General features: G+C 60.0%; 2 protein-coding genes across 3 annotated transcripts in view; one reads left to right on the top strand and one right to left on the bottom strand.

Annotated features, from left to right (window-relative positions):
• Window positions 1-25,214, bottom strand: part of ADAT3 (adenosine deaminase tRNA specific 3) — a 147,278-nt gene that overhangs the window by 69,806 nt on the left and 52,258 nt on the right. The window lies entirely within an intron of this gene.
• Window positions 1-25,214, top strand: part of REXO1 (RNA exonuclease 1 homolog) — a 32,486-nt gene that overhangs the window by 1,054 nt on the left and 6,218 nt on the right. For both annotated transcript variants that reach the window (XM_058428247.1, XM_032176719.2), the window contains exons 2-4: window positions 18,585-20,344; window positions 21,300-21,404; window positions 23,625-23,838. In XM_058428247.1, the coding sequence (XP_058284230.1) occupies window positions 18,585-20,344; window positions 21,300-21,404; window positions 23,625-23,838 (2,079 nt within the window). The remainder of the gene's footprint in view (window positions 1-18,584; window positions 20,345-21,299; window positions 21,405-23,624; window positions 23,839-25,214) is intronic.

Here is a 25,214-nt window from a genome sequence, read left to right on the forward strand (position 1 = left end):
ATGCTTTTGGTCGGACAGAGGACGTTGGTGGACTCCACCTCAAGCGTCATGGTGGTTTTCATCGTCATGGCAGTGTTTCTTGGAGGAGATGTGGGATTTAGATTGGAGAAAAAGAGGGACATCGCAAGGAAAGTCATGGAGGGAGGGTTATCGAGTGTAATGTTATTCAGACTCCCCTGTTACCTGTGTCCTTTGATAGTGGCTCTCTGCTTCCCCCAGCCCCTGACTTCTTTCGTCCCAGATTTCCTCATTGGGCGTGAGTTTCAAGCATTGTTTTTACTTTAACCATGAAACAGTCTCAGCTCAGAACCTTTTCCTGCAAAAGAGAAACGTCTTCTCTAGGATTTAAGAATAGGCTTATTTTCCTGTTTGGCCAGAAAAGGTAGCATTTTTTTTCTGATTTCCCTGATAAGTGTGTTTAGGACACCTGCACCTGTGGGCGGTTGTTTGCAGGTGGACAGATGCAAGCAATCATTTGTCAGCTCCCCACCGCCCAGCGGCTTTGCTATGTTTGAGGCGGGGAATTCAGGGCTGCTTACGATGCTGGCTGTGCTCTCAGGGACCTGCCGACAGCTGTGCCTACAGATCCCTTAGCATAGGTCGTGATGTCCTGGGAGCACGCAGCCGGCTTTGGCGGGGGCTGGGAGTTGGTGAAGAAGGCAGTGCGTGGGAGAGGCTTCTCGGAGGCTGTGACACCCGACTCACGATGCTCATTTTCACCGTATTTTTAGAGACAGGGTCTCACTGTGTAGTCCAGGGTGGAGTGCAGTGGTGCGATCGCAGCTCTTTGAGGCCTCGACCTCCTGGGCTCAAGGGATCCTCCTGCCTGAACCTCCTGAGTAGCTGGGACTATGGGCGGCGTGTGCCACCACGCCCGGCTAACTTGTATTTTTTTGTGGAGATAGGGTCTTGCTATGTTGTCCAGGCTTGTCTCAAACTCTTGGCCTCGAGCAGTCCTCCTGCTTCGGCCTCCCAAAGTGCTGGGGTTACAGGTGTGAGCCACTGCACCCGGCGCAAGTCAGGCTTTGGATATCTGTCTGCATCCCAAATGGCCCATTTGTTGCCCAAAGGCTCATTTTTGAGGGTCCCTTTGGTGACGTAGTCTTCTGTCTGCCCCGCGTTCCTATGGGAAAAATGCAGCTGCCTGCCTCTTACCATGGTATGTCTGCATTTCCCTTTTGCTGGTGAGAATGAACTCCTTTTCCCATCTCTGGTGGGGTGGTAGGGCTTCTTGTTAACTGTCTGGTAGAAGACTGCCTCCCCTGCAGAAGGCAGGATCCATCTTCCTTGCCGTGAGCTTTCTCTGACCCTCTGTGTCCTCCTCCGTGACATGCTCATCAGGCTGCCCTCTGAGGACGGGGGAATGCACGTCCCATGTCCACCCCTCCAGATTTACACACGCCCAGTTTTCTATGGGGTTTGAAGAGGCTGGTGTGATCTAACCTTTGCCATGTCCTCTCAAGGGGATTTCAGGGTGGACAGGGCAGCAGCCTCCAGAGAGGAGATAGACAGGAACGCTGGCCTCCCAGGATTGAGAGTGGACAGAGGTTCAGGTGAAAAGCCCTCAGCTAGCCCTGGAGCACCTGTGGGGCCATGCTGTGTGCTGGACACGCGCTGCATGGTGACCCTGTGAGCCATTTGCTGCCGGTGGGGAAACGGAGGCTTATCAAGGAACGTGTTTTGTCCATACTACCACCTGGCCAGGGCAGGTCTGGAACCTCCAGGGCCTCTGGGAGAAGGAGAGGGTATCTGATGAGGGCACCAAGGCAGGCAGGGTTGGGAGGCTTGGCGGAGCTGCGACGGGAAGAGGAAGATGGCTGGTGCTCCTGGGCCCTGGGTCACCGGCTCAGTGGGTCATTGGCGACCTCGAGCAGCACGGCTGAAGGACTCAGGTTTCCTTCTGGGCTCTTACCCCTGGACCTGCTCAGCCATTTTATTTAATTAATTAATTTTTGAGACAGGGTCTTACTTTGTCACCCAGGCTGGAGTGCAGTGGTGCGATCACAGCTCACTGCAGCCTCGACCTCCTAGGCTCAAGGGATCCACCTGGCTCAGCCTCCTGAGTAGCTGAGACCACAGGCGTGTGACATCACACCTCGCTAATGTTTAAACTTTTTGCCGAGACGGGGTCTCACTTTGTTGCCCATGCTGGTCTTGAGCTCCTGGACTCGAGCGATCCTCTCTCCTCAGCCTCGCGAAGTGCTGGGATGACAGGCGGGAAGCACCGTGCTGGGCTGCTCAGCCATTTCAGAGCCGGCCGGACCTGCCCAGGGTGGCTTGGAGGGATGGTCCTGCAGCCCTTACAGCGGGCATCATGTATTCCCGGGACGCAGGGACGTGCAGCCCTGGCCTCGAGGGGCACGTGCTGTCCCAGCCTTGTGAGTTGGGAATGAGCATTACTCTCCCCCGAGTGGCCGCTCTCTGCTGCCTGGGCCTTGGCTGCAGCCTGGTGGTAGGTGAGGGGCCTCGGTTGTCTGTGTGGAGCGGGCAGGGCTAGATCCCACCTTCCTCCCATCTGACCTCAGAGCCCAGGCCCCTGCCCAATGCCCCGCACTCCCCGCGGCATCTCAGGGCATCTGTGTCCTACTGAGAGGCAGGACGCTGTCTTCCAGGAGAGGGAACCCTTCCGGGGAGGATTGCAGGAAAGTCCAGGGCTCTCCAGAGGTGTGGTGGGCCCCAGCTCAGGGCTTCACGGCTCCGGCAGGAACGCGCTCCCAGATGATGCTTCTCCCGAGGGAGGCAGAGGCTGAGAGCACCACGTTGAGGGGATGCTGGTGCTGCGCCACAGGCTGACGCAAGCCTCAGCAGGACAGTCCCAGGCGTGGGGAAGGGGCCATCCTGTACTGCAGAGTGAGCAGCAGACGTGTGTGTGGGGCGCACAGCTCCTGCCCTCGGGGATCCTGCAGTCGGGTTCAGGATCTGGCAGCCTGGTGCCAGTGGTTCTGGGTGGGGCCGTTGGCGGCGTCTCAGCTGGGGCTCCAGGCGACTCTCCAGAACTGCATCTGTAGAGGGCAGGGGTCCTGGGGTAGAGGCGCTCAGGGAGCAGCCCCAAGTACATGGGGAGCCCTGAAGCCCACCCACCGTGTACCCAGTATCTCCTGAACCCACCCACCGTGTACCCAGTATCTCCTGAGCCTTCCAGCAGAGTCGGGTTAGGCAGGGGCCCTTCTCCTTCTGGCTCTTCAGATGCGGCCCCCCGCATGGGCTCTGGGTTCCCTACCTCTGGACTTGGCCACTACCACAGCAGTACTGGGCGGACTCTGCCTGTGACCCCCGAACAGCAGTAGCAGTGGCTCTTCCCAGTTTACAGATGAGGGAACTGAGGCCCAGCGCCGGGAAGCCGCTCACCTGTGTATGTGTGGCTGATGACTGGGGGTGCTGGGTTGGATGTGGGTGGGCCGGGGCCCTGCCTGCCTCCTCTGCCGTTTCTGCTGCCAGCCTCTGTGGGCTGGGCACAGAAGGGAACTTGAAACCTTCCAAGGATGGGCCTGAAGCAGGCCTGGCTCTCTGGTGACAGTGACAGCTTCCCCTCCCCCTGCTAGGCAGGTGAGCCCCAGGACCCTACTGATGTGTCAGGGCTTGCCGGCTCTCCTGGGAAACTCGGAGGCCCCGAGTCAGGCGAGAAGGGAGGAGGAGGTCAAGAATGGCGCCTTGCTGCAGAGGGCGGCTTGCCTTCATCTCCTCTGGCCTCACAGGAGGGTTGGGAGCTCTCGCTGGCTGCGTTCTGTGCTGCCTCCTTCTGGTAGATGGGAGACAGCCGGGTTTCCATCGGGCAGTGAAGGCGCCGTCTGACCACCTGTGCCACCTTCAGAGGCCTGACAGTGGGTGCTTTCCTCGGTCCGACTTTTCATCCGCAGTGAGCCGCGTCCAGGAAGGAATGGACTCTAGGGGAGAAGCCCCGCAGCCAGCGGTATTGTCCTTTGGTTCCCCAGGCCTGACCAGGGCGTATGAGGCCCCGGGGGTGATTTTACCAGCCGGTGGCAGGTGGGCAGTAGGGCCAGCGGGGCCGCCTGCCTGGCCTGGAGTGGCAGCTGTGGAGCTTGCTGGAGGGACGGTCGGTGCTAGGGACGTTGGGGGCCAGATTGTTGTCTGGTGGGCCGTCCTTCGCATTGTAGGACGTTGAGCGGCATCTCTGGGCTTCCCCGACCCCAATGGTGACAACCAGCGGTGGTGCTGAGGCCATTTCTTTTTCAGCCCTCGCCGGGGAGCCTGCGAGTCCAGCTGTGGCTCTGGGCCCTGGGGAGCTGGGACCCTCCTGGCTAGGGGCTGAAGCTTCGCCCTGGCCTCGAGAAGGAGGAGCCCCCAGCCCACACTCCTACCACAGAGTGGGTGGCTCTGCTGCCCCGTGGCTGTGGATGTTCCTGTGTGGGGGGGTTAGAGGAAAGGGGCCTGGGGTTTCCAGAGCAGCCGCCTTCTTGCAGATGCCGGCAGGATTGCGCTGGCAGCTCTCCCCCAGGTGGATGGCGAGGGGAAAAGCGCCGGGTTCCCAGGGCCTGGGGGCCTGTCCGTGTTGCCACAGGTCTCTGGGCACTTTACTTTTGAAGGTACTGTTTTCTGGCGTGGGGAAATGTTTGTTTTAGAAACTTGGGAGAGTACGGAAGAGCCACAGGAGAAGTGTGGCTGCCTCTGCCGAGTCCGGCACCAGGCCGCTTGCCGGGCCCCCTCCAGACCCCACACCAGGGGCCCTGGGCTTGCTGTGCTTGAGCCATGGCTGGGACCCTGCCTCACAGATGAGGTTGGATTCTATTTCTTTGGGGGGGCTTTTCCCAAGGTTCTGAGGTCCTCACCTGACTTCCGGAGCTGCCTCCAGGCGTGGGCCGTGCCAGTCGAGGCTGGTTTTGGTATTCATGTTTTAGGATTCTTTGCTTAGGTCTTCAGTAGAGCAGTGACTGATCCCGACAGGGCAGTTCTGAACCCTGGGAGTGTTAGGAGATGTCTGGAGATGTTTTGGTTGCCAGTTTGGGGGTGCAGACACAGAGAGGGCAGAGGCCAGGGACGCTGCTCAGCACCCTTCAGTGCCCGGGACAGCCCCACAGACAGAGATCTATCTAGCTTGGGGCACTAGTCCCGAGGATGAGGATGCTGGTCTGGTGGCCCAGCCTGTTTTTGTGTTTTCTTTCTTTCTTTTTTTTCTTTTTTTGCAACAGAATCTGGCTCTGTCGTCTGGGCTGTTGGAGTGCAGTGGCTCCATCTTAGCTCCCTGTAACCTCCGCCTCCTGGATTCAAGTGATTCTCCTGCCTCAGCATCCCAAGTAGCTGGGATTACAGGCGCCTGCTACCACACCTGGCTAATTTTTGTATTTTTAGTAGAGACTGGGTTTCACCATGTTGGCCAGGCTGGTCTCGAACTCCTGGCCTCAGGTGATCCACCGGCCTCAGCCTCCCAGAGTGCTGGGATTACAGGCGTGAGCCACTGTTCTGGACCTGTTTTTGTGTTTTTGAGAGGGATGGCTGAGCTGGCGGTCTGCCTGTAGGGAGAGGCAGAGGCCCTGAGAAGCACTGTCCCTGCCCCCAGAGCCTGAGATGGGGGAGGTAGAGCTCGCTGGGGCTGGGGTCAGCAGGGACAAACGTGCCTGCTGGGAGGGGTTCTGGGGACTCTTGCGGTGCCTGAGCCGCCCCCCGCTTTCCCCCCAGAGCCCTCTGCAGCTTTACCGTCTCCTCCAGGGACTGCAGACTTGAGGCTCAGGTGCCAGTGGCCGGCCTCTGTCCCTCCGGAGACCACAGCCCGGAATGAAGGCATCTTGCCTGGCTTTCTGTGGGGCAGAGCCCGCTAGGAAGGCCCCGGCCGCCTCCTGCTGGGCGGTACCCCCTTGAGCCTGCTGCCTCCCGAACCTCCCTCGGCCTCCGTGAGCTCTTCTGCACAATGGGGTTGTGGCCTCTGAGTGTGACGGGAAGCGTTGTGCGGGCTGTGCCGTAGCAGGCCTCACTTTGACTAGGAAACGCTGTCCTCCTCCGCCCTCCTCCCCACCCTCAGAATCCCTTCTGCAAAGCAGTCCCTAGAGAGGAGCAGGCAGGTTTCCGGGGAGCGCTGGCTGCGCAGGGCCTTGGCTTGTTCCTTACGCTGTGCACGTGGTGGGTAGATTCTGTTGGTGTGATCTGTTGCAGAACAAAAAGCACAAACCTGAAAAGGAAATAAACAGGGTAGAAGGAGACGCCCGGGTCCCAGGGAGCCAGGAGCCTGTCAGGGCAGTCCTGGGGGTCCCTGAGCCTCACGGGGGCCTCTCGCGTCACCATTCCTCTTCCCCCTCTAACAGCCGAGTCCTCCGGGACCCTTGGAGGAGCCGCATGTGCACTGGCTGTTTCGGGGCGGTCCCTTCCTTAGGCTCCAAGAGGTTTTTGGGAACGGCTGCCAGGACAGAGCGCCTCCCGTCCCATGACAGGCTGCATGCCTGGAGCCTGGGGTTCTGGGACCTGCCCCTGCTTCCGGCCTCAGGAAAGGAGTGGTTGGGGGAGGACTCGGGACGAGCTGTGGGCTGAGCCTGGACACACACACCACAGGACTTCAGTGTTCTCTGTAAAGCCAGCAGCTGGTCCCGGTGCTCTCCAAGGCCCTTTCTAGGTCCATCTGGACTCAGTGTCTGTGGGGCCAGGCTGAGGGGACTCGGGAAGCAGAAGCGGAGGGGGTGACGGGTGGGCCTGGGTCCAGGAAGGAGGGCAGCTGTCACTTGGAGTTGCGGGGAGTGGAGGGGTGACGTGGGGTGGGCCCGGGTGTCACTCAGAGTTCCGGGGAGGGGGGGTGGGGCGAGTGTTTCCAAGCACAGGATTACTGGGCTGGGTTTTGGAGGATGAATAGGAGTTTGCCTGTGGCTGGAAGTGGGGTTAAGGCTGTGGGCTCTGGGGATGGAGACAGCCTGCTGAAAACCTGGGATGTTCTCACGCTCTGGGCTTGGGGCTGCTTGGGAGCTTGCAGCCGACGGGGGCTCACTATTGATATGCTCTTATCTGTCCCCAGGCTGAGAGTGCTCCTGTGGTTGGGCAGTCTGTGATTCTCAGCTTTCTAGAGTCTCTTCCTGTTCGCACAGAGACTCATGTCTGGAGAGTCGATGTGCTGCAGGTGTGGAGGGGCCCGCGCCTCTGGCTCAGTGTTCCCTTCCCCTTCCCACTTTCCTTCCTTCCTCAGATCTCTGCAGACACCTGCCCTGGGCCAGCTCCATCAAGGCTGGGGTGCTCAGAGGAACCTGGCAGGGGGCAGGGGGCAGGGCCAGGAAGGTGGCAGAGAGCGTGTGCTTGGGGGTATGGGCCTGGCGTGCACTCCAGGTGTATCCCCGCCCTGTGGCTTCCCAGCCTGTCCATTTGTCTTGGCGACAGGTCCATCCCCACCCTGTTAACGGTCACGAGTCACAGTCCTTTTTTCTGAGGACTCCCTCCTCCTCTCACAGTGGCTCAGAGGCCCTCAGAGACCAAAAGGGAGCCAACACTGCCTCAGGAGCAGGCCCTAGGGAGACAGGATCTGGAAGCCATGGAAGTGGGCCTGGGCAGGCCGGAGTTGGCCACCGCCCTGTGCACCCCAGCCGAGGAGGTGGAGTGAGGTGAGGGCTCCACCATGCCTTCCACCTCTGTATCCCAGGCACCATGCCAGGCACTGCTGCTTCTGCAGGGAGGACTTTGGAGGGCTGCCTGGAGGAAGTGGACTTTGGGGGAGTGGACGAGACAGGGAGGGAGGGCCCTGCCCTTTGCGCTCTGCAGGCTGCATGCCCTCTCTGAGGTCCTGGGCAGGTCTTCAGAGAACATGTGCTGGAGGAATGAATGATGGGGCTGGGGTTGGCCCACCTTGCCAACCAGCACCCCGTCCCCCCAGCACCTGCACACAGGTCACCAAGTAACAAAAACAGCTCGTGCTTGCGTCACCCTGGTGTGTGGGTTCCTCCTTAGGCGCCGAAGCACCCATCCTCAGAACAGCCTGTGAACCCCTGGCTGAGGGGCAGCGCCCCGTGGAGGTGCCCATTCCAGCTTCTCTGTGAGCCCCTGGAAGAGGCTGCAGGGCTCCTGGATGCTTTTAGTCCTCTGTGCCCGACAGGGAGCACAGGAGCCCCGGAAACACCCGCTAGGAAATGTGCTTTGGGGACAGAAAAGGCCCTGGGATGAGGAGGAGCTGCGAGCTGGACTCTTTTTTTTGTTTGTTTTTTGAGACAAGGTCTCACCTCTCCCCCTTGCTTGAAGACAAGGGGCCCACCCTCAGCTACCCCAACCTCCGCCTCCCGGGTTCAAATGATTCTCCTGCCTCAGCCTCCCGAGTAGCTGGGATTACAGGCGTGAGCTACTGTGCCCAGGCATGGGATTACCTGGGATTACAGGCATGCGCCACCACACCTGGCTAATTTTGTATTTTTTAAAGTAGAGACAGGGTTTCTGCATGTTGCTCAGGCTGGTCTCTAACTCCCGACCTCAGGTGATCTGCCTGCCTCGACCTCCCAACGTGCTGGGATTACAGGTGTGAGCCACAGCACCCAGCTGGGTTTTTTTTTTTTTTTTTTTTGAGATGGAGTTTTGTTCTTGTTGCCCAGGCTGGAGTGCGGCGGTGCCATCTCAGCTCACTGCAGACTCCGCCTTCCGGGTTCAAGCAGTTCTCCTGCCTCAGCCTCCTGAGTAGCTGGGATTACAGGCGTCCCCACACCCGGCTAATTTTTTGTAGTTTTAGTGGGGACGGGGTTTCCCCATGTTGGCCAGGCTGGTCTCAAACTCCTCACCTCAATTCATCCACCTGCCTCGGCCTCGGGCTCCGCCTCCCAAAGTGCTGGGATTACAGGTGTGAGCTATTGCGCCCAGCCTGTTTCTACATTGTTTTGGAAAGGCAGCGACCTCTGTCCTGGTTACCATCCCTGTCCCCTAGCCTCGAGCTGTAAGCCTTGGGACAGCAGCACGTCCAGTCATGGCGTGTGGGGACGGCCGCCCCATGAGGTGAGTAAATGCCCAGGACGCCCCAGAGAGCAGAGCTGGTGGTCCCGGGTCAGGCCGGGACCTTTTTCTTTTTCTCCCCTGGACCCTGCCTTGTGGCTCCACCTGCTGGGCAGTCCTGGCACTGCACACTGCACTGTCGAGGTGAGGAGGGCCGTGCCTTGGAGCAGAGGGGAGGCTCGGATCTCAGCCCTGGGGGTGGAGGAGGACCCTGGGGGTGGTGGGGTGGACTCCAGGCGCTGCTGCTGCAGGCACAGCCCAGCCTCCACAGCAAGCTCTGAGACCTGGGCGGAGTCTGGTGTGGGGGGTGGGGCAGAGCTGGGCCACCTTGGATTTCAGAGAGGGTCTTGGAAGCTGCTGGGTGGTGGAGGTCCAGGCCCCCAGCATTGGCTGGACTTCTCCTCGAAGCCCTCTCCAGGTGACCCTGTTTCTGCCCTGTGTGGTCCAGGAGCTGCGGGACCTCCTCTGGGTGCAGAGTGCTGGTCCCTTTGCCTCTGAGCAGCAGGTTCCTATCTGTCCAGGGGGCTGTGCGTAGAGGGCCCCGGGCGCCCGCATGTCCAGGAATGGGGCTGGAGGACGTCCCGCCGTGAGGGCTGGAGGGGAGGCCCCAGGAGCAGGGACCCCCAGAGTGGACGTATGGCCATTTGTGGGGACCTTATGGTTACTCTGCCGTCCACAGGAGGTGGACTTCAGGGGTGCTCTTCCCAGAGGGTCTGTTACGGGGTGGGCGCTCCCGTGGACACAACCAGCCCCTGCCTTGCGCTTCACGAGGGTCAGCCCCGTGCGTCCTCTGCCGCTGTGGCTGTTTTGGGAATGTCCTCTCCTGTCTCCACCTTCAAAGCCTCAGGCCGCCCAGATGGCTCCCCTGGGGGCTAGGTTGGGGGTAGTCTTGTTTATCTGTCATGCTGCAGTGTCCGGCTTATCTTTTTTGTCTGGCTAAGCCCCAGGCGGGAGGGACTGTTTCCTTCTGGGGTCTCTGCCTGGCCTGTTCTGGGCCAGCATGTGGGTCCCACCGCCTCGGCTGGAGGGGCCGGTCCTGCTGATGCCTGGTTGCGGTGAGAGCCCTGCGGGCCCACCGAACGGTCTCCGGAGCAGGGGGCTGGGCCTGCCGGGTTTTTTTTTTTTTTGAGACAGAGTCTTGCTCTGTCGCCCAGGCTGGAGTGCAATGGCATAATCTTGGATCACTGCAGTCTCCGCCCCCCGGGTTCAAGTGATTCTCCTGTCTCAGCCTCCCAAGTAGCTGGGACTACAGGTGCCTGTCACCATGCCCGGCTAATTTGTGTTTTCTTAGTAGAGACGGGGTTTCCCCTTATTGTTCAGGCTGGTCTCGAACTCCTGACCTCAGGTGATCCACCCGTCTCGGCCTCCTAAAATACTGGGATTACAGGCATGAGCCATCGCGTCCAGCCAGCCTGCCGGGTTCTTTAGAGCCACTGAGTCTCCCTGTCTGGGTGGGAGGGGCCTGGGGCTCCTTGCAGGGCTGGGAGCTGCCGGCTCTTGCTGGCACTGGGTGTCCTCATCTTTGAAATGGGCTGACTGAGAGAAGACAGGAGCTTGGACGGGTCTCACGAGAGAACGTTCTGGAAGTTCAGGTTGGGGTCTTCATGCTCCATGGTCTTGTCAATTTCGCTGCCTTCCAGTCTCTGTGTGGGGTTGGAGCTCATGCCAGGTTCTCCCCAGTGCTGGGGACAGGACAGCTGTGTGGGTGGATTGAGTGTGGTGGGGCGGGGACTGTGGGAGCAGAGAGGAGAGTGGACGCCCAGGGTGAGGGGTTTCTGGGCCAAGGGAAGGTTTGGGGGCCAAGAGATGGCCTTGGGCAGATAGTGCTGGTCCCATACCCCACACCTAGAACCCTGGGAAGAAACACCATCTTTGTGATCCAGCCCGTCCTGGGGCTGCAGGGCACTGGTCTCAGGAGATGTGGTGAGGATGGGTGGTGAGGGAGTGGGCCCTCCCCCAGGCCGGGACAAGGCTGGGCTGCGGTGCCCTGGGCTGAGCCCTGGCTGGAGAGGCTGGGGAAGATAGCCAGCCAGGGGTTGTGGCCTCTCAGGACCACTGGGGCTGGGTGGTACCTCCCAGTCCTGGCCCTGGGGTGAAGCAGGGAGGAAGGGGCGGCTCCCAGGCCTCTGGAGGGAGGCTTTTCCTGTCAACCAATTCACCACGTTTCCCAGAAACAGATTGACCTGGGCCACATCCAGGAAGGAGCCCACCTGCTCCTATGCAAATTAATTCCCGGCCGTGGGACGGGGCCTGGACGGGCCCCTCCCACTTCCAGAGTCGGCATTCATTTATGTATATATGTATGTATGTATGTGTGTATATATGTGTGTATGCATGTATAGCTCTGTCGCCCAGGTTGGAGTGCAGTGGTGCCATCTCGGCTCACTGCAACCTGCACTTCCCAGGTTCAGGTGATTCTCCTGCCTCAGCTTCCCGAATAGCTGGGATTACAGGCGCCTGCCACCAGGCCTGGCTACATTTTTTTTGTATTTTTTAGTAGAGATGGAGTTTCACCATGTTGGCCAGGCTGGTTTCAAACTCCTGACCTCAGTGATCATCCTGCCTCCGCCTCCCAAAGTGCTAGGATTACAGGTGTGAGCCACCGTGCCTGGCCCAGACTCGGCCTTTAGATGTGACCCCCTGGGTGGGCTCCCAGGGCACCCAGCAGCATGCAGATGCCACCCTGGGGCCTTTCTAGTCCTGACAGGTACCCAGACCCAGCCCTCTGAGGCATGGTGGGACAGGGTGGCCCAGGGAGGGAGTGGTGCGTACCAGCTTCAGGTGTCCCTTCAGGGGCTCAGCACGCCGTGCCCCCTGTTCTGAGCTGCAGGCAGCCATGGCCGAGCCCCAGGCAGCTTCCTGTGTGAAACTTCCAGAGCTGTCTGGAGCGCCCAGGCCAGGACGCTGCCTTCCAGCACCAGCGGGTCACAGGCTGCAGGGTGGGGGAGCCCAGTGACCAGAGGGCGGAGAGGCCTTGGTGCAGATCCTGACGTCAGTCTTCTCGGACCCGCCTAGCGTGCCTGCTTTCTTTTTGGTGCAGCCTTTGTGGAGGTGGTAGCAGCGTCCACCCCGGAGTGAAAATGCTGAAACTCCCTCTGCAGAGTGTGCCCTCCGGCCTCCAGGTGCCCCTGCTCTTTCCCATCTGTTGGCTGAAGGCTGGGGCAGGTTTCACAGCCCTTAAAAGACAAGCAGTGCTTTGGGAGGCCGAGGCGAGAGGACCGCTTGAGCTTAGAAGTTTGAGACCAGCCTGGGCAATTACAGCGAGACCCCTATCTCTACCAAAAAAAGAAAAGAATTTGCTGGATGTGGTGGTGCACGCAGGTGGTCCCAGCTACTTGCGAGGCTGAGGCGGGAGGATTGCTTGAGCCGGGGAGGCAAAGCTTCAGTGAGCTATCATGGCACCACTGCACTCCAGCCTGGGCAATGCCTGCCTCCACAAAACAACAAAACAAGTACTCACACAGGCTTCTAGTTAGAAAGACAAGCCCACGTCCCCCAGACTGGACCCTTATCACCTGTCCCCCGGTCCTGCCCTCCTCTCGGGGACCTGGCTCCATTCCTGGGAGGCAGGTGCTATTCCTTCCAAGACCTTCCAAAAGCACCTTTTGGGGAAATGGTCTCTCCTCTCGGAGTCCACAGTGTCTGGAGGTCTGAATTTCCTTCCTTTGGGAAGGGCTTGAGGGTATCTGCTGGTTGGTGTGTGTATTGCCCATGACTCTTGGCTCCCCTGGGCTGGGTTGATCTTGCAGGCTATGTCTTAGAGCCCTGGGGTCCAGGGAAAGGAGGTGGAAGCTCCTGAGTGGAGTCCCTTATCCTTAGCTGCTTAGAGATGCCTCAGTCCCCTCCACCCTGCCTGCCCTCCTGGGGCCCAGTCTCACTGCTGCCCACTCCTGCCTGGGGAGGAGAGCCTTCCCGTTAGGCGGGCTCCTCTTCCTCTCTGCACCCCCGTTAGCTGGAGCCTTGGGAGGGGAGACCAACGTCTCCCTGACACGGCCTTGCTCCTCCTCAGTAATTGTGCTCTGTCACCTCCACTCCATGAATCTCTGCAGCTCACTCCACAGTGGCCTTGGCCTGGCCCCTCCACGTCACTGGGCAGCCGGGACTTCCGGGGCTCGGGGAGGGCTGGCACTAGTTGCCCTGTTCACCAGGCGGGTGGCAGGGTGGCATGCTCTGCAGCCGGCTGGGTCAGGGAGGAGCCGGAGCCTCCCCCAGTGAAGTGGGCCGGGAGGGCGCCCTTGAGCGTGCTGCTGGCCTCCGCAGCCCTCCCGCTGGGTGGGGGCTGATACCCAGCATCCTCCTGGCCTGGGAGCCGTCCCTCCCCGTGCAGAGGAACCGGCAGCCACAGTTGCTGATCCTAGTTGGGTGCCCTCGCTGACTCCCAGGGTCCTTGGCTGTGAGATGGTGCCAGAATGGGCCCCTCTGTGCCTGCTGGACACGTGGGGTGACGTTTCCTGGAAAGGCCTTGGCTGTGGCCTGGCACAGGCAAAGAAGAACCTGTGGCTTCTGTGTGATGTTCCTCTGCCTGCCCGTACCTCGTGGCCCTGCTCACAGTCCCGCGGAGTTCGGGGTGGTCCAAAACAGACACACGGATCCTTCTTCCTGTCTAAATGCTACTTAATTTTATTTGTTTTAGAGACAGGATCTTGCTCTGTTGCCCAGGCTGGAATGTGGTGGTGTGTTCACAGCTCCCTTCAGGCTCAAGATAGCCTCCCACCTTAGCCTCCCAAGTAGCTGGGACCACAGGCACCCAACCACCACACCCAGCTCATTTTTTATATTTTTTGTAGAGATGGGGTCTCGCCATGTTGCCTAGGCTGGTCTTGAACTCAAGCAATCTGCTCATCTTGGCCTTCCAAAGTGATGGGATTACAGGCATGAGCCACTGAGCCTGGCACTAAATGTAATTTTTTTGTTTGTTTGTTTGAGACAGAGTCTTGCTCTGTCGCCAGGCTGGAGTGCAGTGGTGTGATCCTGGCTCACTGCAACCTCTGCCTCCTGGGTTCAAGCGATTCTCTTGCCTCAGCCTCCTGAGTAGCTGGGATTACAGGTGCACGCCCCCATGCCTGGCTAATTTTGTATTTTTAGTAGAGGTGGGGTTTCACCATGTTGGCCAGGATGGTCTCGAACTCCTGACCTGGTGATCCACCCGCCTTGGTCTCCCAAAGTGCTGGGATGACAGGCATGAGCCACTGCGCCCGGCCCCCAAATGTAACTTTAAAGATGGGTACAACACTGATGTGATTTCAAGGGAAAGGCGGCAGCTGCCCGTGACCAGCCCTCCTCCCACCTCCTCTGCAGCCTCCAGGTCCCGGCCTCCAGCTGTCCCTGCAGGGTTCCCGGGAACAGGAGGGCCTTCCGCCTTCACAGGCACAGGCAACAGGCAGCTATTTTCCACTGCGCTTTCATCACCGAGTGAGCTGCATTCGTTCCCCGTGGGCCTTAAAGCAGCACACTCTCAGCGCTGGGCTGGGAAGTCCAAAGTCAGCCTCGCTGGGCTCAGGTCAAGCTGTGGGCAGGGCTGGGCCTCCCAGAGGCTCCAGGGGAGAGTCAGTGCCAGCCTTTCCCAGCATCTGGAGGACCCTGCATCCCTCGGCTCAGGGCCCTTCCTCCCCTTCAAAACCACAGCACAGCCTCTTCAGTCTCTCTGACTCTCACCCTCCTGCCTCCCTCTTTAAAGGACCCTGTGAGGACACTGGGTCCCCGGATAACACAGGATGTTCACCCACCCTCAGGGTCCTTCGTTCAAGTCGCACCTGCAGTCTCTGGCTGAGTGAGGTGGCCTGGCCACAGGTCCCAGGGATTAGGATGGGGACTTGCTTGGGGAGGCGCTTGTTCTGCTGACGGGTGTGTCTCAGGGGAGCAGCTTGGGAAACCAGCCATTTCTTTTTTTCTTTTTCTTTTTCTTTTTTTTTTTTTTTTTGAGATGGAGTTTTGCTCTTATTGCCCAGGATAGAGTGCAGTGGCTCAGTCTCGGCTCACTGCAACCTCCGCCTCCCAGGTTCGAGCGATTCTCCTGCCTCAGCCTCCCGAGGAGCTGGGATTACAGGCATGGGTCACCACGGCTGGGTAATTGTTTTGTATTTTTAGTAGAGATGGGGTTTCTCCTTGTTGGTCAGGCTGGTCTCGAACTCCTGACCTCAGGTGATCCGCCCGCCTCGGCCTCTCAAAGGGCTGGGATTACAGGTGTGAGCCACCACGCCCAGCCGAAACCAGCCATTTCTTTCCTATGCCTGCTGGGGTTTGAGGGGGTGTGTGTGGGGGCCATAGGGGGAGCCTCCAGTTCTGTTGCTATTCTCCGCGCTGCCCATAGTGGGAGGTCTTATGCCTGCCTCCCCTTGGCTGTGTCCAGCCATTTCTTTGCACGGAGGTCTTAGCACCCTGTGGGAGTCGATCTCCAGGTGGGCCGAAGGGCAGGCAGGACCTTCAGACAAGCTGCACGTTCAGTCAGAATCAAGTCAGAGCCAAGCGGCGTCTTGGCGCGGGCAGGTTCCCGTGGGGCCGTTGCCTTTTGCTACATGGTGTCACGGCTCCTTATCAGCCTGTCGGGGACGTGTGTCAGCATTCACGTCCCTCTTGGTAGTCGGCATTGGGTGCAGCATAAATGAAGGCCAAATTGCATTTGCTGCACCCCGTGGGACTGCGGGCTTGGTGTGGGCCCAGCTGCGCCTTTGTTGGAATCTTTGATCTCGCTGGGTTTGTGGAGCTGCTTTTCAAAGGTGAGAGTGTGCAGCATTCCTTGCCCCTGTTCTTCCCGGTAGCAGTGTGACTTGGAGGTCCCTGCAGGGCGCACGACTCCCCCTTAACCCCAGGTGACCTGCGTTTAGGCTTCTAGGTCATCTCCTGCGTTATTTATTGTTGTGTTTTTGCAGTGAAGTCCACAGCGGACGCATCTGTACCTCCGCCCTGTGCGGTCTGTCTGTGGCACGGGTTCTGAGGATTCTGAGTCTGAAGGTGTGGTGTTGAAGCTGCATGGGATGGTTGCGAAACTGTTCTGCGAGATCTCGGCCTGTGCATGGCCCCCTCAGTGACGGGCAAGGGAGATTTCACCCCATCTAGAGCCTCATTTGCCATCTAAGGGGATATAGCATCTACAGGTTCCAGGAATTAGGACGCAGGGGTCTTTGGCGCCGTTTCCTGCCAACTCCAGAGGATCAGACCTATTGACCTTTAGAGACCTTTAGAGATGTTACGGAATTACATTCGGTGGAACTTTATTTTTATTTTTTTAAGAGTTGGGGTCTTGCTTTGTTGCCAAGGCCAGAGTGCAGAGGCACAGTCCTGGCTCACTGCAGCCTCAAGCCCCTGGGCTCGAGTGATTCTCCCACTTCAGCCTCCCACACAGCTAGGACCACAGGTGCGTGTCACCGTGCTCAGCTTAGTTTTAAGTATTTTTTTAAGAGATGGGATCTGTGTCATCCAGGCTGGTCTTAAACTCCTGAGCTCAAGCAATATCCTCCCGCCTCGGCCTCCCAAGGTGCTGAGGTGATCGGCGTGAGCCACTGTGCCTGGCCGTGCTCAGTCGAATTTCTGATGGTCAACTTGTAAGTTTCTGGAGGAAGTATTTGAACTTGGTTTTTATTCCTTCGCTGGAATATTGGGCTCCACTTGCTTGTGTTTTCTTTAGACTCCTTCAGCCTGTCCCCACGGGAGGCTCCTGTGGTTCTGACTTCTGTGCTGACATTGGTGGCACTGAGGTTGTGAGGGTCTGCTAGAATGTGTCCTGGAACCATGTAAATAACATAATAACATATGAGTCACATGTTCCCAGCTGCCCCCCGGGAAGACAGTTCAGCTGTGTGCTTCAAGCCAGGCACAGCAGCTCTGGCTATAGTCCCAGCTATCTTGGAGGCTGAGGTGGGAGGATTGCTTGAGTCTAGGAGTTCAAAGCCAGCCTGGCTGACATGGTGAGACCCCCACCTCTACAAGGGTTTCACTCTTGTCGCCCAGGCTGGAGTGCAATGGTGTGATCTCGGCTCACCGAAACCTCTGCCTCCCAGGTTCAAGCGATTCTCCTGCCTCAGCCTCCTGAGTAGCTGGGATTACAGGCGCACGCCACCACACCCGGCTACTTTTGTATTTTTAGTAGAGATGGGGTTTCTCCATGTTGGTATGGTTGGTCTCGAACTCCCGACCTCAGGTGATCCGCCCGCCTTGGCCTCCCAAAATGTTGGGATTACAGACGTGAGCCACCGCGCCCAGCTACAAAAAATTTTAAAATTAAAAAAATTATTTAAAGTAGGCCAGGTGCAGTGGATCGATCACTTGAGGTCAGGAGTTCAAGACTGGCCAACATAGTGAAACTCTATCTACTAAAAATACAAAAATTAGCTGGGTGTGATGGCGCATGCCTGTAATCCCAGCTACTTGGGAGGCTGAGGCAGGAGAGTTGCTTGAATTCGGGAGATAGAGGCTGCGGTGAGCCAAGGTTGCACCACTACACTCCAGCTTGGGTGGCAGACAGACTGTCTCAAAAAAGAAAAAAAAATCTTACTGTGGATTTTGCAGGGTGGCCCATCAACTGGGCATGTCCCCATCCCCCTGGCACTGCTCAGCCATGGCCACTTCTGTGACCTCTGTTTCTGCAGGACAGGTATAGCCCAGTGAATGTTCCTATAGGCAGGAAAGCCCGTGGGACAGAGCCCTGAGCTCACCCCCGCCGGACACATGGCACATGGCCGCCACACCGCAGGCACACCACAGCCACACCACAGGCACACCACAGCCACACCGCAGGCACACCGCAGCCACACCACAGCCACACCGCAGGCACACCACAGCCACACCACAGGCACACCACAGCCACACCACAGCCACACCACAGGCACACCACAGGCACACCACAGGCACATGCCACCACGCCACTGCAGGCACACTGCCGCCACACTACAGGCACACCACAGCCACACCACAGGCACACCACAGCCACACCACAGCCACACCACAGCCACACCACAGCCACACCACAGGCACACCACAGCCACACCACAGGCACACCACAGCCACACCACAGCCACACCACAGGCACACCACAGCCACACCGCAGCCACACCGCAGCCACACCGCAGGCACACCGCAGGCACACTGCCGCCACACCGCCGCCACACCGCAGGCACACCACAGCCACACCGCAGGCACACCGCAGGCACACTGCCGCCACACCACAGGTACACCACAGCCACACCACAGGCACACGCTACCACACCACCGCAGGCACACTGCTGGCTGGGTGGGGCCGTGTTGGCCGAGGAAGGGCTCTCCTGTGTCCACCGTCAGGCTGTGGTTGTCGGCCCAGCCCAGGCCTGCCTCAGCCCAGCACTCTGAATGCTGGGAGCTCCACACCTGCCTGCCCCGGGGAGTTCCAGCCTGTCGAGTGTCCACTCCGCCATGGTCATTGTGCTCATTCACTGAGCCGTGTGAGGGAGCCTCCAGGACCCATGGAGCTGTGTGTCACGCAGCCCAGGCCCGTCGAGCGTCCATTGGTCAGGGCAGGGCGGGGCCCGGCACAGGGCCTGAGAAGGCGCCATGGCCTGTACCCAGCTGGGCACTCCAGAGCCTTGGCGGGTGCCAGTGCGCGGTGGGTTTCGGAGGCGGGTCTCTTCCCTTCCCTGCAGTTTGAGGCCGGAGCTGCCCCCACGCTGCGGGATCCTCTCTGGCAGGCTGGTCACAGCTGTGCTGTCTGTTCCCTTCAGGGCTGGGTTACGACCCCTACAACCCTGAGCTGCCCAAGCCCCCTGCGCAGAGGGAGAATGGCACCCTGGACCTGGGGGAGGAGCCGCGCCCGGATGTGCTGGAGTTGGAGCTGGTCAACCAGGCCATCGAGGCCGTGCGCAGTGAGGTGGAGCTGGAGCAGCGGCGCTACCGGGAGCTGCTGGAGACCGCCCGTGAGCACCGCTCCGCCGAGGCCCCCGCCCTGGCACCCCGCGGCCCGAACGCCAGCCCCACGGTGGGCCTGGACGAGGATGCCTTCCCACTGGCCTTCGACTACAGCCCCGGCAGCCACGGCCTGTTAAGCCCTGATGCCGGCTACCAGCCCACCCCACTGGCCGCCCCTGCCGAGCCGGGCAGCAAGTACTCGCTGGTGTCCCTGGACAGGGGTCAGGGCAGAGGTGGAGGGGGTGGCAGTGCCCTGGAATACGTCCCCAAGGCTGTGAGCCAGCCCCGGCGGCACAGCCGCCCCGTTCCCAGTGGCAAGTACGTGGTGGACAACTCCAGGCCACCCACAGACCTGGAGTATGACCCTCTCTCCAACTACTCGGCCCGGCACCTCAGCAGGGCCAGCTCCCGGGATGAGCGGGCCACCAAGCGGCCCCGGGGCTCCCGCGGCAGCGAGCCCTACACACCTGCTCCCAAGAAGCTCTGTGATCCCTTTGGCAGTTGCGATGCAAGGTTCTCAGACTCAGAAGATGAGGCCGCCACGGTCCCAGGTAATGAACCCACCACGGCCAGCACCCCCAAGGCCAGGGCCGACCCTGAGAGCAAGGCCACTGGGCAGCCACCCTCCAAAGAGGGCCTGGAGGCCGAGGGGGGCGGCCTGCGGGAGACCAAGGAGACGGCCGTGCAGTGCGATGTGGGGGACCTCCAGCCGCCCCCAGCCAAGCCCGCCTCCCCAGCCCAGGTCCAGTCCTCACAGGATGGGGGCTGCCCCAAGGAGGGAAAACCCAAGAAGAAAAAAAGTGGGGCCCCACCTGCCCCCAGCTGCAAAGACGGGGCCCAGAGGAAGGACAAGACCAAGCACAAGGGCCGAGGGCGGCCTGCAGAGAAGCCCCGTGCGGACAAGAAGGGCCCGCAGGCCAGCAGCCCCCGGCGCAAGGCAGAGCGGCCGGAAGGGACCAAGAAGAAGCCATCTTCGGCCACTCCTGTGGCCAGCTCAGGGAAAGGGAGGCCTGACCGGCCAGCGCGGCGGCCGAGCCCCACAAGTGAGGACTCCCGACCAGCGGCCGGCAGAGGCCCACCCCGCCCCCTCCAGCTCCCCGACAGGAAGAGCACCAAGGCCCCATCGGGGAGGCTGGTGCAGCGGAAAGCCCGCTCACTGGACGAGGGCGCCTCCCAGGACGCCCCCAAGCTGCAGAAGCGGGCCCTGAGCCACGCCGACCTCTTTGGGGACGAGAGTGAGGACGAGGCCGCGGGGCCGGGGGTGCCAAGCGTGGGGCCCTCTGCCCTCCCCAGCCTTAGCTCGGACTCCGACTCCGACTCCGACTCCAGCCTGGGCTTCCCGGAGGCGCAGGGGCCGCCCAAGCGGCTCAAGGCCGCCCCGCCCCCCTCCCCCGCCCCATCCTCCTTCTCCTCCTCCTCCTCCTCCTCATCGTCCTCCAGTGCGGGGGCGGATGTGGACTACTCGGCCTTGGAGAAGGAGGTGGACTTTGACTCCGACCCCATGGAGGAGTGCCTGCGCATCTTCAACGAGTCCACCAGCGTCAAGACGGAGGACAGAGGCCGGCTGGCCCGGCAGGTGAGGGCGCGGGGGCTCGGGCTGGGCTCGGGCGGAGGCAGAGCCGAGGGCCTGGTGAGGGACGTTCTATCTGGAGTGGTTTCCAGTTGGCTCGGAGGCATGGGGTGGAGGCAGCTCCTCAGTGCTGGCCCCTGAGCCCCTTGAAATCTCAGGAACTCAGGAGCGCCCGGGCGGCCCTGTTGCCCCTCACCCACCCAGAGGTCACTGGCCCGTGGCCACCAGCCAGGCTCCTGTGGTCACGTGCACACAGTCTGTTCCCACTGACTGGAAGGGGGATATTGGCCCACCTACCCAACCCGGGAACCCACCTCCGGCACACCCTTCTAGCCCCTCTCCCCTCCCCTTCCCTTTCCTCCCTTCCCCCTCTCTTCTCCCCTCCTCCCTTCCCCCATCTCTGTCTTTTCTCTTCCAGCTCCTCTGTCTCCTCTCCTCGCCCGCTCCTCATCCCCTCCTGCCCCTCTCTCCTCCCCTCCCTCCTCCCTACCCCCAGCGTGGGGAGAGCTCTTGCTCTCCTGGGCCAGCCCTGGACCCCTGGGTCTCCTGGCCCCGTGTCCCCACATTGGCCACCAGGGGGAGCTCACTCCACACAGACTGAGCTCAGGTGCTCAGCCCGCACAGCAGCTGGTGCGGCCCAAGGTGGCCTTGCTTTCCCAGTGTGCTTTCATTCTGCAGCCCTGGGGTCTCCAAGCCAGGGCCCTGGGTGCACAGGAGAGGTAGCCTTGGGCATCTGCAGAACGTGTGACACCTGCCCACCTCCCCACCCCCCCGACTGCACCCACACAAAGCCCAGGGACTGTTGGCCCTGAGCCCTGGACTGGTGACCCTGAGCCCTCAGCTGCTGTGCCTGGGGGTTGGACTGTTCCATTCCCCACTTGCGGGGGGCAGTTTGAAGTTGGGGTGTGTTGGCGTTGGCAGCGAGGGCCGTCCTGTGCTGACGGACGGACATGTGTCTTAGCCCCCCAAGGAAGAGAAGAGTGAGGAGAAGGGGCTTTCGGGTCTGACCACTCTGTTCCCCGGGCAGAAGAGGAGGATCTCCCACCTTTCCAAGCAAGGCCAGGAGGTAAGGTCCACAGAGGCCAGGCCAGCAGGAGCCTTTTTTTTTTTTTTTTAAGGACGAGGTTGGCCTGGCTCGGTGGCTCACGCCTGTAATCCCAGCACTTTGGGAGGCCAAGGCGGGTGGATCACCTGAGGTCAGGAGTTCGAGACCAGCCTGGCCAGCATGGCAAAACCCCGTCTGTACTAAAAATACAAAAATTAGCTGGGCGTGGTGGCGGGTGCCTGTAATACCAGCTACTAGGGAGGCTGAGGCAGGAGAATCACTTGAACTCAGGAGGCAGAGGTTACAATGAGCCAAGATTGCTCCACTGCACTCCAGCCTGGGTGACAGAGCAAGACTCTGTCTCAAAAAAAAAAAAAATTATAAAAAAAGGGGCGTCTTGTTTTGTCACCCAGGCTGGTCTTCCAACTCCTGACCTCAAGTGATCCTCCTGCCTCAGCTTCCCAGTGTTGGGATTACAGGTGTGAGCCACTGCACCCAGCTGCATCCCTCCGTTATTTTTGTTTGTTTGTGTGGTTTTTTTTGTTTTTTTTTTGTGACAGAGTCTGGCTCTGTTACCCAGTCTGGAGTACAGTGGCACGATCTCCGCTCACTGCAACCTCCGCCTCCCGGGCTTAAGTGATTTTCCTGCCTCAGCCTCCCGAGTACCTGGGATTACAGGTGCCCACCACCACACCAGGCTAATTTTTGTATCTTTAGTAGGGACGGGGTTTCACCATGTTGGCCAGGCTGGTCTTGTGATCCGCCTACCTCGGCCTCCCAAAATGCTGGGATTACAGGCGTGAGCCACTGTGCCCAGAGGTGGGTGGATCACGAGGTCAGGAGTTCGAGACCAGCCTGGCCAACATGGTGAAACCCCGTCTCTACTAAAGATTCAAAAAATTAGCCGGAGGCCGGGCGCGGTGGCCCAAGCCTGTAATCCCAGCACTTTGGGAGGCCGAGGCGGGCGTATCACGAGGTCAGGAGATCGAGACCATCCTGGCTAACACTGTGAAACCACGTCTCTACTAAAAAAAAAAAAAAAAAAAAACCAGAAAAAAAAAAATATTAGCTGGGCGCGGTGGCACGCACCTGTAATTCCAGCTACTCGGGAGGCTGAGGCAGGAGAATTGCTTGAACCCGGGAGGCGGAGGATTCAGTGAGCCACGATCATGCCATTGTGCTCTAGCCTGGGCGACAAGGCAAGACTCTGTCTCAAAAAGATAGATGAATAAATAAAATAAAGTGAGTTATCCGTTCATAAACTTCTGATTTCTTTGGGACGTTGTTCCTGTGGATTTGTGATGCTTTTTGTAAAGCATCAGTGACTTCCCCGTTCGTTCTTCCACCCAAGTTTCACCATAAATTTGATGCTTAACATTTGCTTCAATTTTAGCAGAACTCCTGTCGCTCTGACTGGGGCTCTGTTCTAACTGATGTCTTACTTTTTTTTAGTGCCTCAAACTCCGTCTGGTTCAGACATGTTATGACAAGTTAGTATCAGTTTATTTTGGGGCAAAAAACTTGAAAGCCATGCAAGTTTCGTCACAACGCACGTTTTCCATGAGCTTTTTGAAGACACCTTATCTTTGACACTGCCCGAGTCCCAGAGAGAACTGGCCCCTGCCCCTTCCTGTTAGATTGCCCACGGTGCTGGGGCGGGGGCCAGAGCAGGTCAGCAGCCCCAGGGTGACCTCCCGCAGAGTGCAGCAGACTGCCTGCTGTGCCGTGTGCGGCCTGGGCCTGGGCCAGTTGTCCAGCTCTGAGCCCCGGTGTCCTCTGTAGCCCGGAGACAGTAGTACTTGTCAGGCCACTGTGCAGATGTGGCGAGGTAGTACGGGAAAAGCAGAGAGCCTGGCCCCGGGGTCAGCAGCCAGGAGAGTCCCAGTTGATCCAGTCCCAGAGACTCCCCAGAGGAGGGGCTTTGAGGAAGATTAGGCATAGTGGGATTGGATTGCAGTGCCAGTCTGATCAGGGTAGTCTTGCCCACCCGTGCCTTATCAGGGCTGAGGACACAGCCTGGGCACCGGGAGACACTGGGAGTGGGGAGCCTGGAGCCACATGGCATTGAGGACCACTGCCCCGTGCTGCTTCCCCCCTGTGTGCCCAGCAGCTCAGAAGGCAGCCAGGGAGGTGGTGCCTCCGGCCCCCGAGTTCCAGCCACGCTCTCCCAAGCCTGCCCGGGGCCGCCTGCTCCAGGTGCCCCCGCTGTGCTGCCAGGCCTTAGCATTTGTGGTAACACAGGCGGAGCCCCCGAGGAGGAGTCCCGCGGTGCCCCCGGCCCGACCCCCGACGGCGCAGGAGGTGTGCTACCTGCGGGCCCAGCAGGCGCAGAGGGCATCGGCGAGCTTGCTGCAGGCCCCCCCCAGGCTGGCGGAGAAGTCGCCCTCCGTCCACATTTCCGCCCCTGGCGAGAAGAGGAGGATCGCCCACATCCCCAACCCCCGCCTGGCTGCAGGTGAGTCCTGGCCCAGGAGGCCTGTGCCGGGGAGCCGTGGGCATGTGGGCAGGAGAGTGGCACCCTGAGGTCTCTGAGCTCACCCGAACCACATGGTGCTTGCTCATGGGGTGACCTTGGGCCCCCTCCTTGGGGCCCTCAGCCTGCCTGTGAAATGGGGACTGTTGAGGGGTGCAAGAGGCCTGGCCCAGCACCTTCCTTCCCTGACCCAGCACCTTCCTTCCCTGACCCAGCACCTTCCTTCCCTGGCCCAGCACCTTCCTTCCCTGGCCCAGCTTGGGGTTACTAGGAGTCCAGCAGCCTGCTGGGGACTGGGCTGAGCCAGGGCCTGAGCCTGTGGTTCCAGGGAATGGGGAGCCATGTCGGGGTGCCTGGCATTGGGTGGGGAGCAGGCTCCTGCAGGTGTGGCTTTCTGCCTGGCGTGTGAGTGGGGGGCATGGCCTCTGATGGAAATGAGCACTGTCTGCCCAGGAGTGGGGCTGTTTCCTTTACTCCGACAGGCACTTCCCCCCAGCAGTCTTGTAGAAAGTCGGGCCAGGCCTCAGTGGTGGGTGGACAGGACCCTTCATGGGGGGTTGTTCTGTCTCGTGCGTCTTCACATCAGTGTTGTCTGTAGAGTGAGAAAGTGTCCCTGGAGGCAGGTCACAGATGAGGGTGCCCCAGAAAGCTCCTAAAAAAATGCAGGTTCTGGTCTGGAGGCTGGGAAAGGTCTGTGTGTCTGGCAAGCTCCCTGGGAGGGCATGGCTGCTGTCTGAGGACCACCCTGAGCAGCCTGCTGGTTTGGAGCCCCTGCCTCCCTGGCGCTGGCCGGAGAGCCTTAGGGCCAGCCCCGGCGATTCCCCTGCAGATCCCACGGACCCCACGGCCCTCCCGTGCTGGACCTGGACTGAGGCCCCTCCTTAGGGAGAGCTCTCCAGGCCACTCTGACCTCCCCTCCCTAGAGCCCTTCACGGCTGAGACCTTAGCCCCAGGGAGGGGAAATCATTGAATTGGGCCTATGCCAGGACCCCCACACGCTTCCCATCTGTGTCTCTGCACTGGGGTTGTCCTGTCGCTGATCTGTAGTGGGTGCTGAGCTGTCGCAGCGCCCTCGGGGCCCGCCGCCTGAAGAGAGTCTGGCGTCCCAAGTGCTGGCAGTGCTGCAGGGCGGGCTCATCTGGCTTGGAAGACACCTGTGGCTGCCTGTGCTCGCCCCCAGCGTGCGGCCGAGGGAGCCTGGAGGGTCTCTGTCTGTTCCTGAAGAGTAAACCCTCCACTGCAAAAGGCGCATGCCAGCCTGGCGGGCAGCCTGCTTCCTTCCTGGGCGGCCCACGGTAGCATGAGCAGACTCAGCCTGCCTCCCTTGCACCTTCCGGGGCCAGATGGCATTTCGAGGG

The sequence above is a fragment of the Hylobates moloch genome, unplaced genomic scaffold (genome assembly GCF_009828535.3).
Source record: "Hylobates moloch isolate HMO894 unplaced genomic scaffold, HMol_V3 SCAFFOLD_15, whole genome shotgun sequence".
NCBI classification, from domain to species: domain Eukaryota; kingdom Metazoa; phylum Chordata; class Mammalia; order Primates; family Hylobatidae; genus Hylobates; species Hylobates moloch.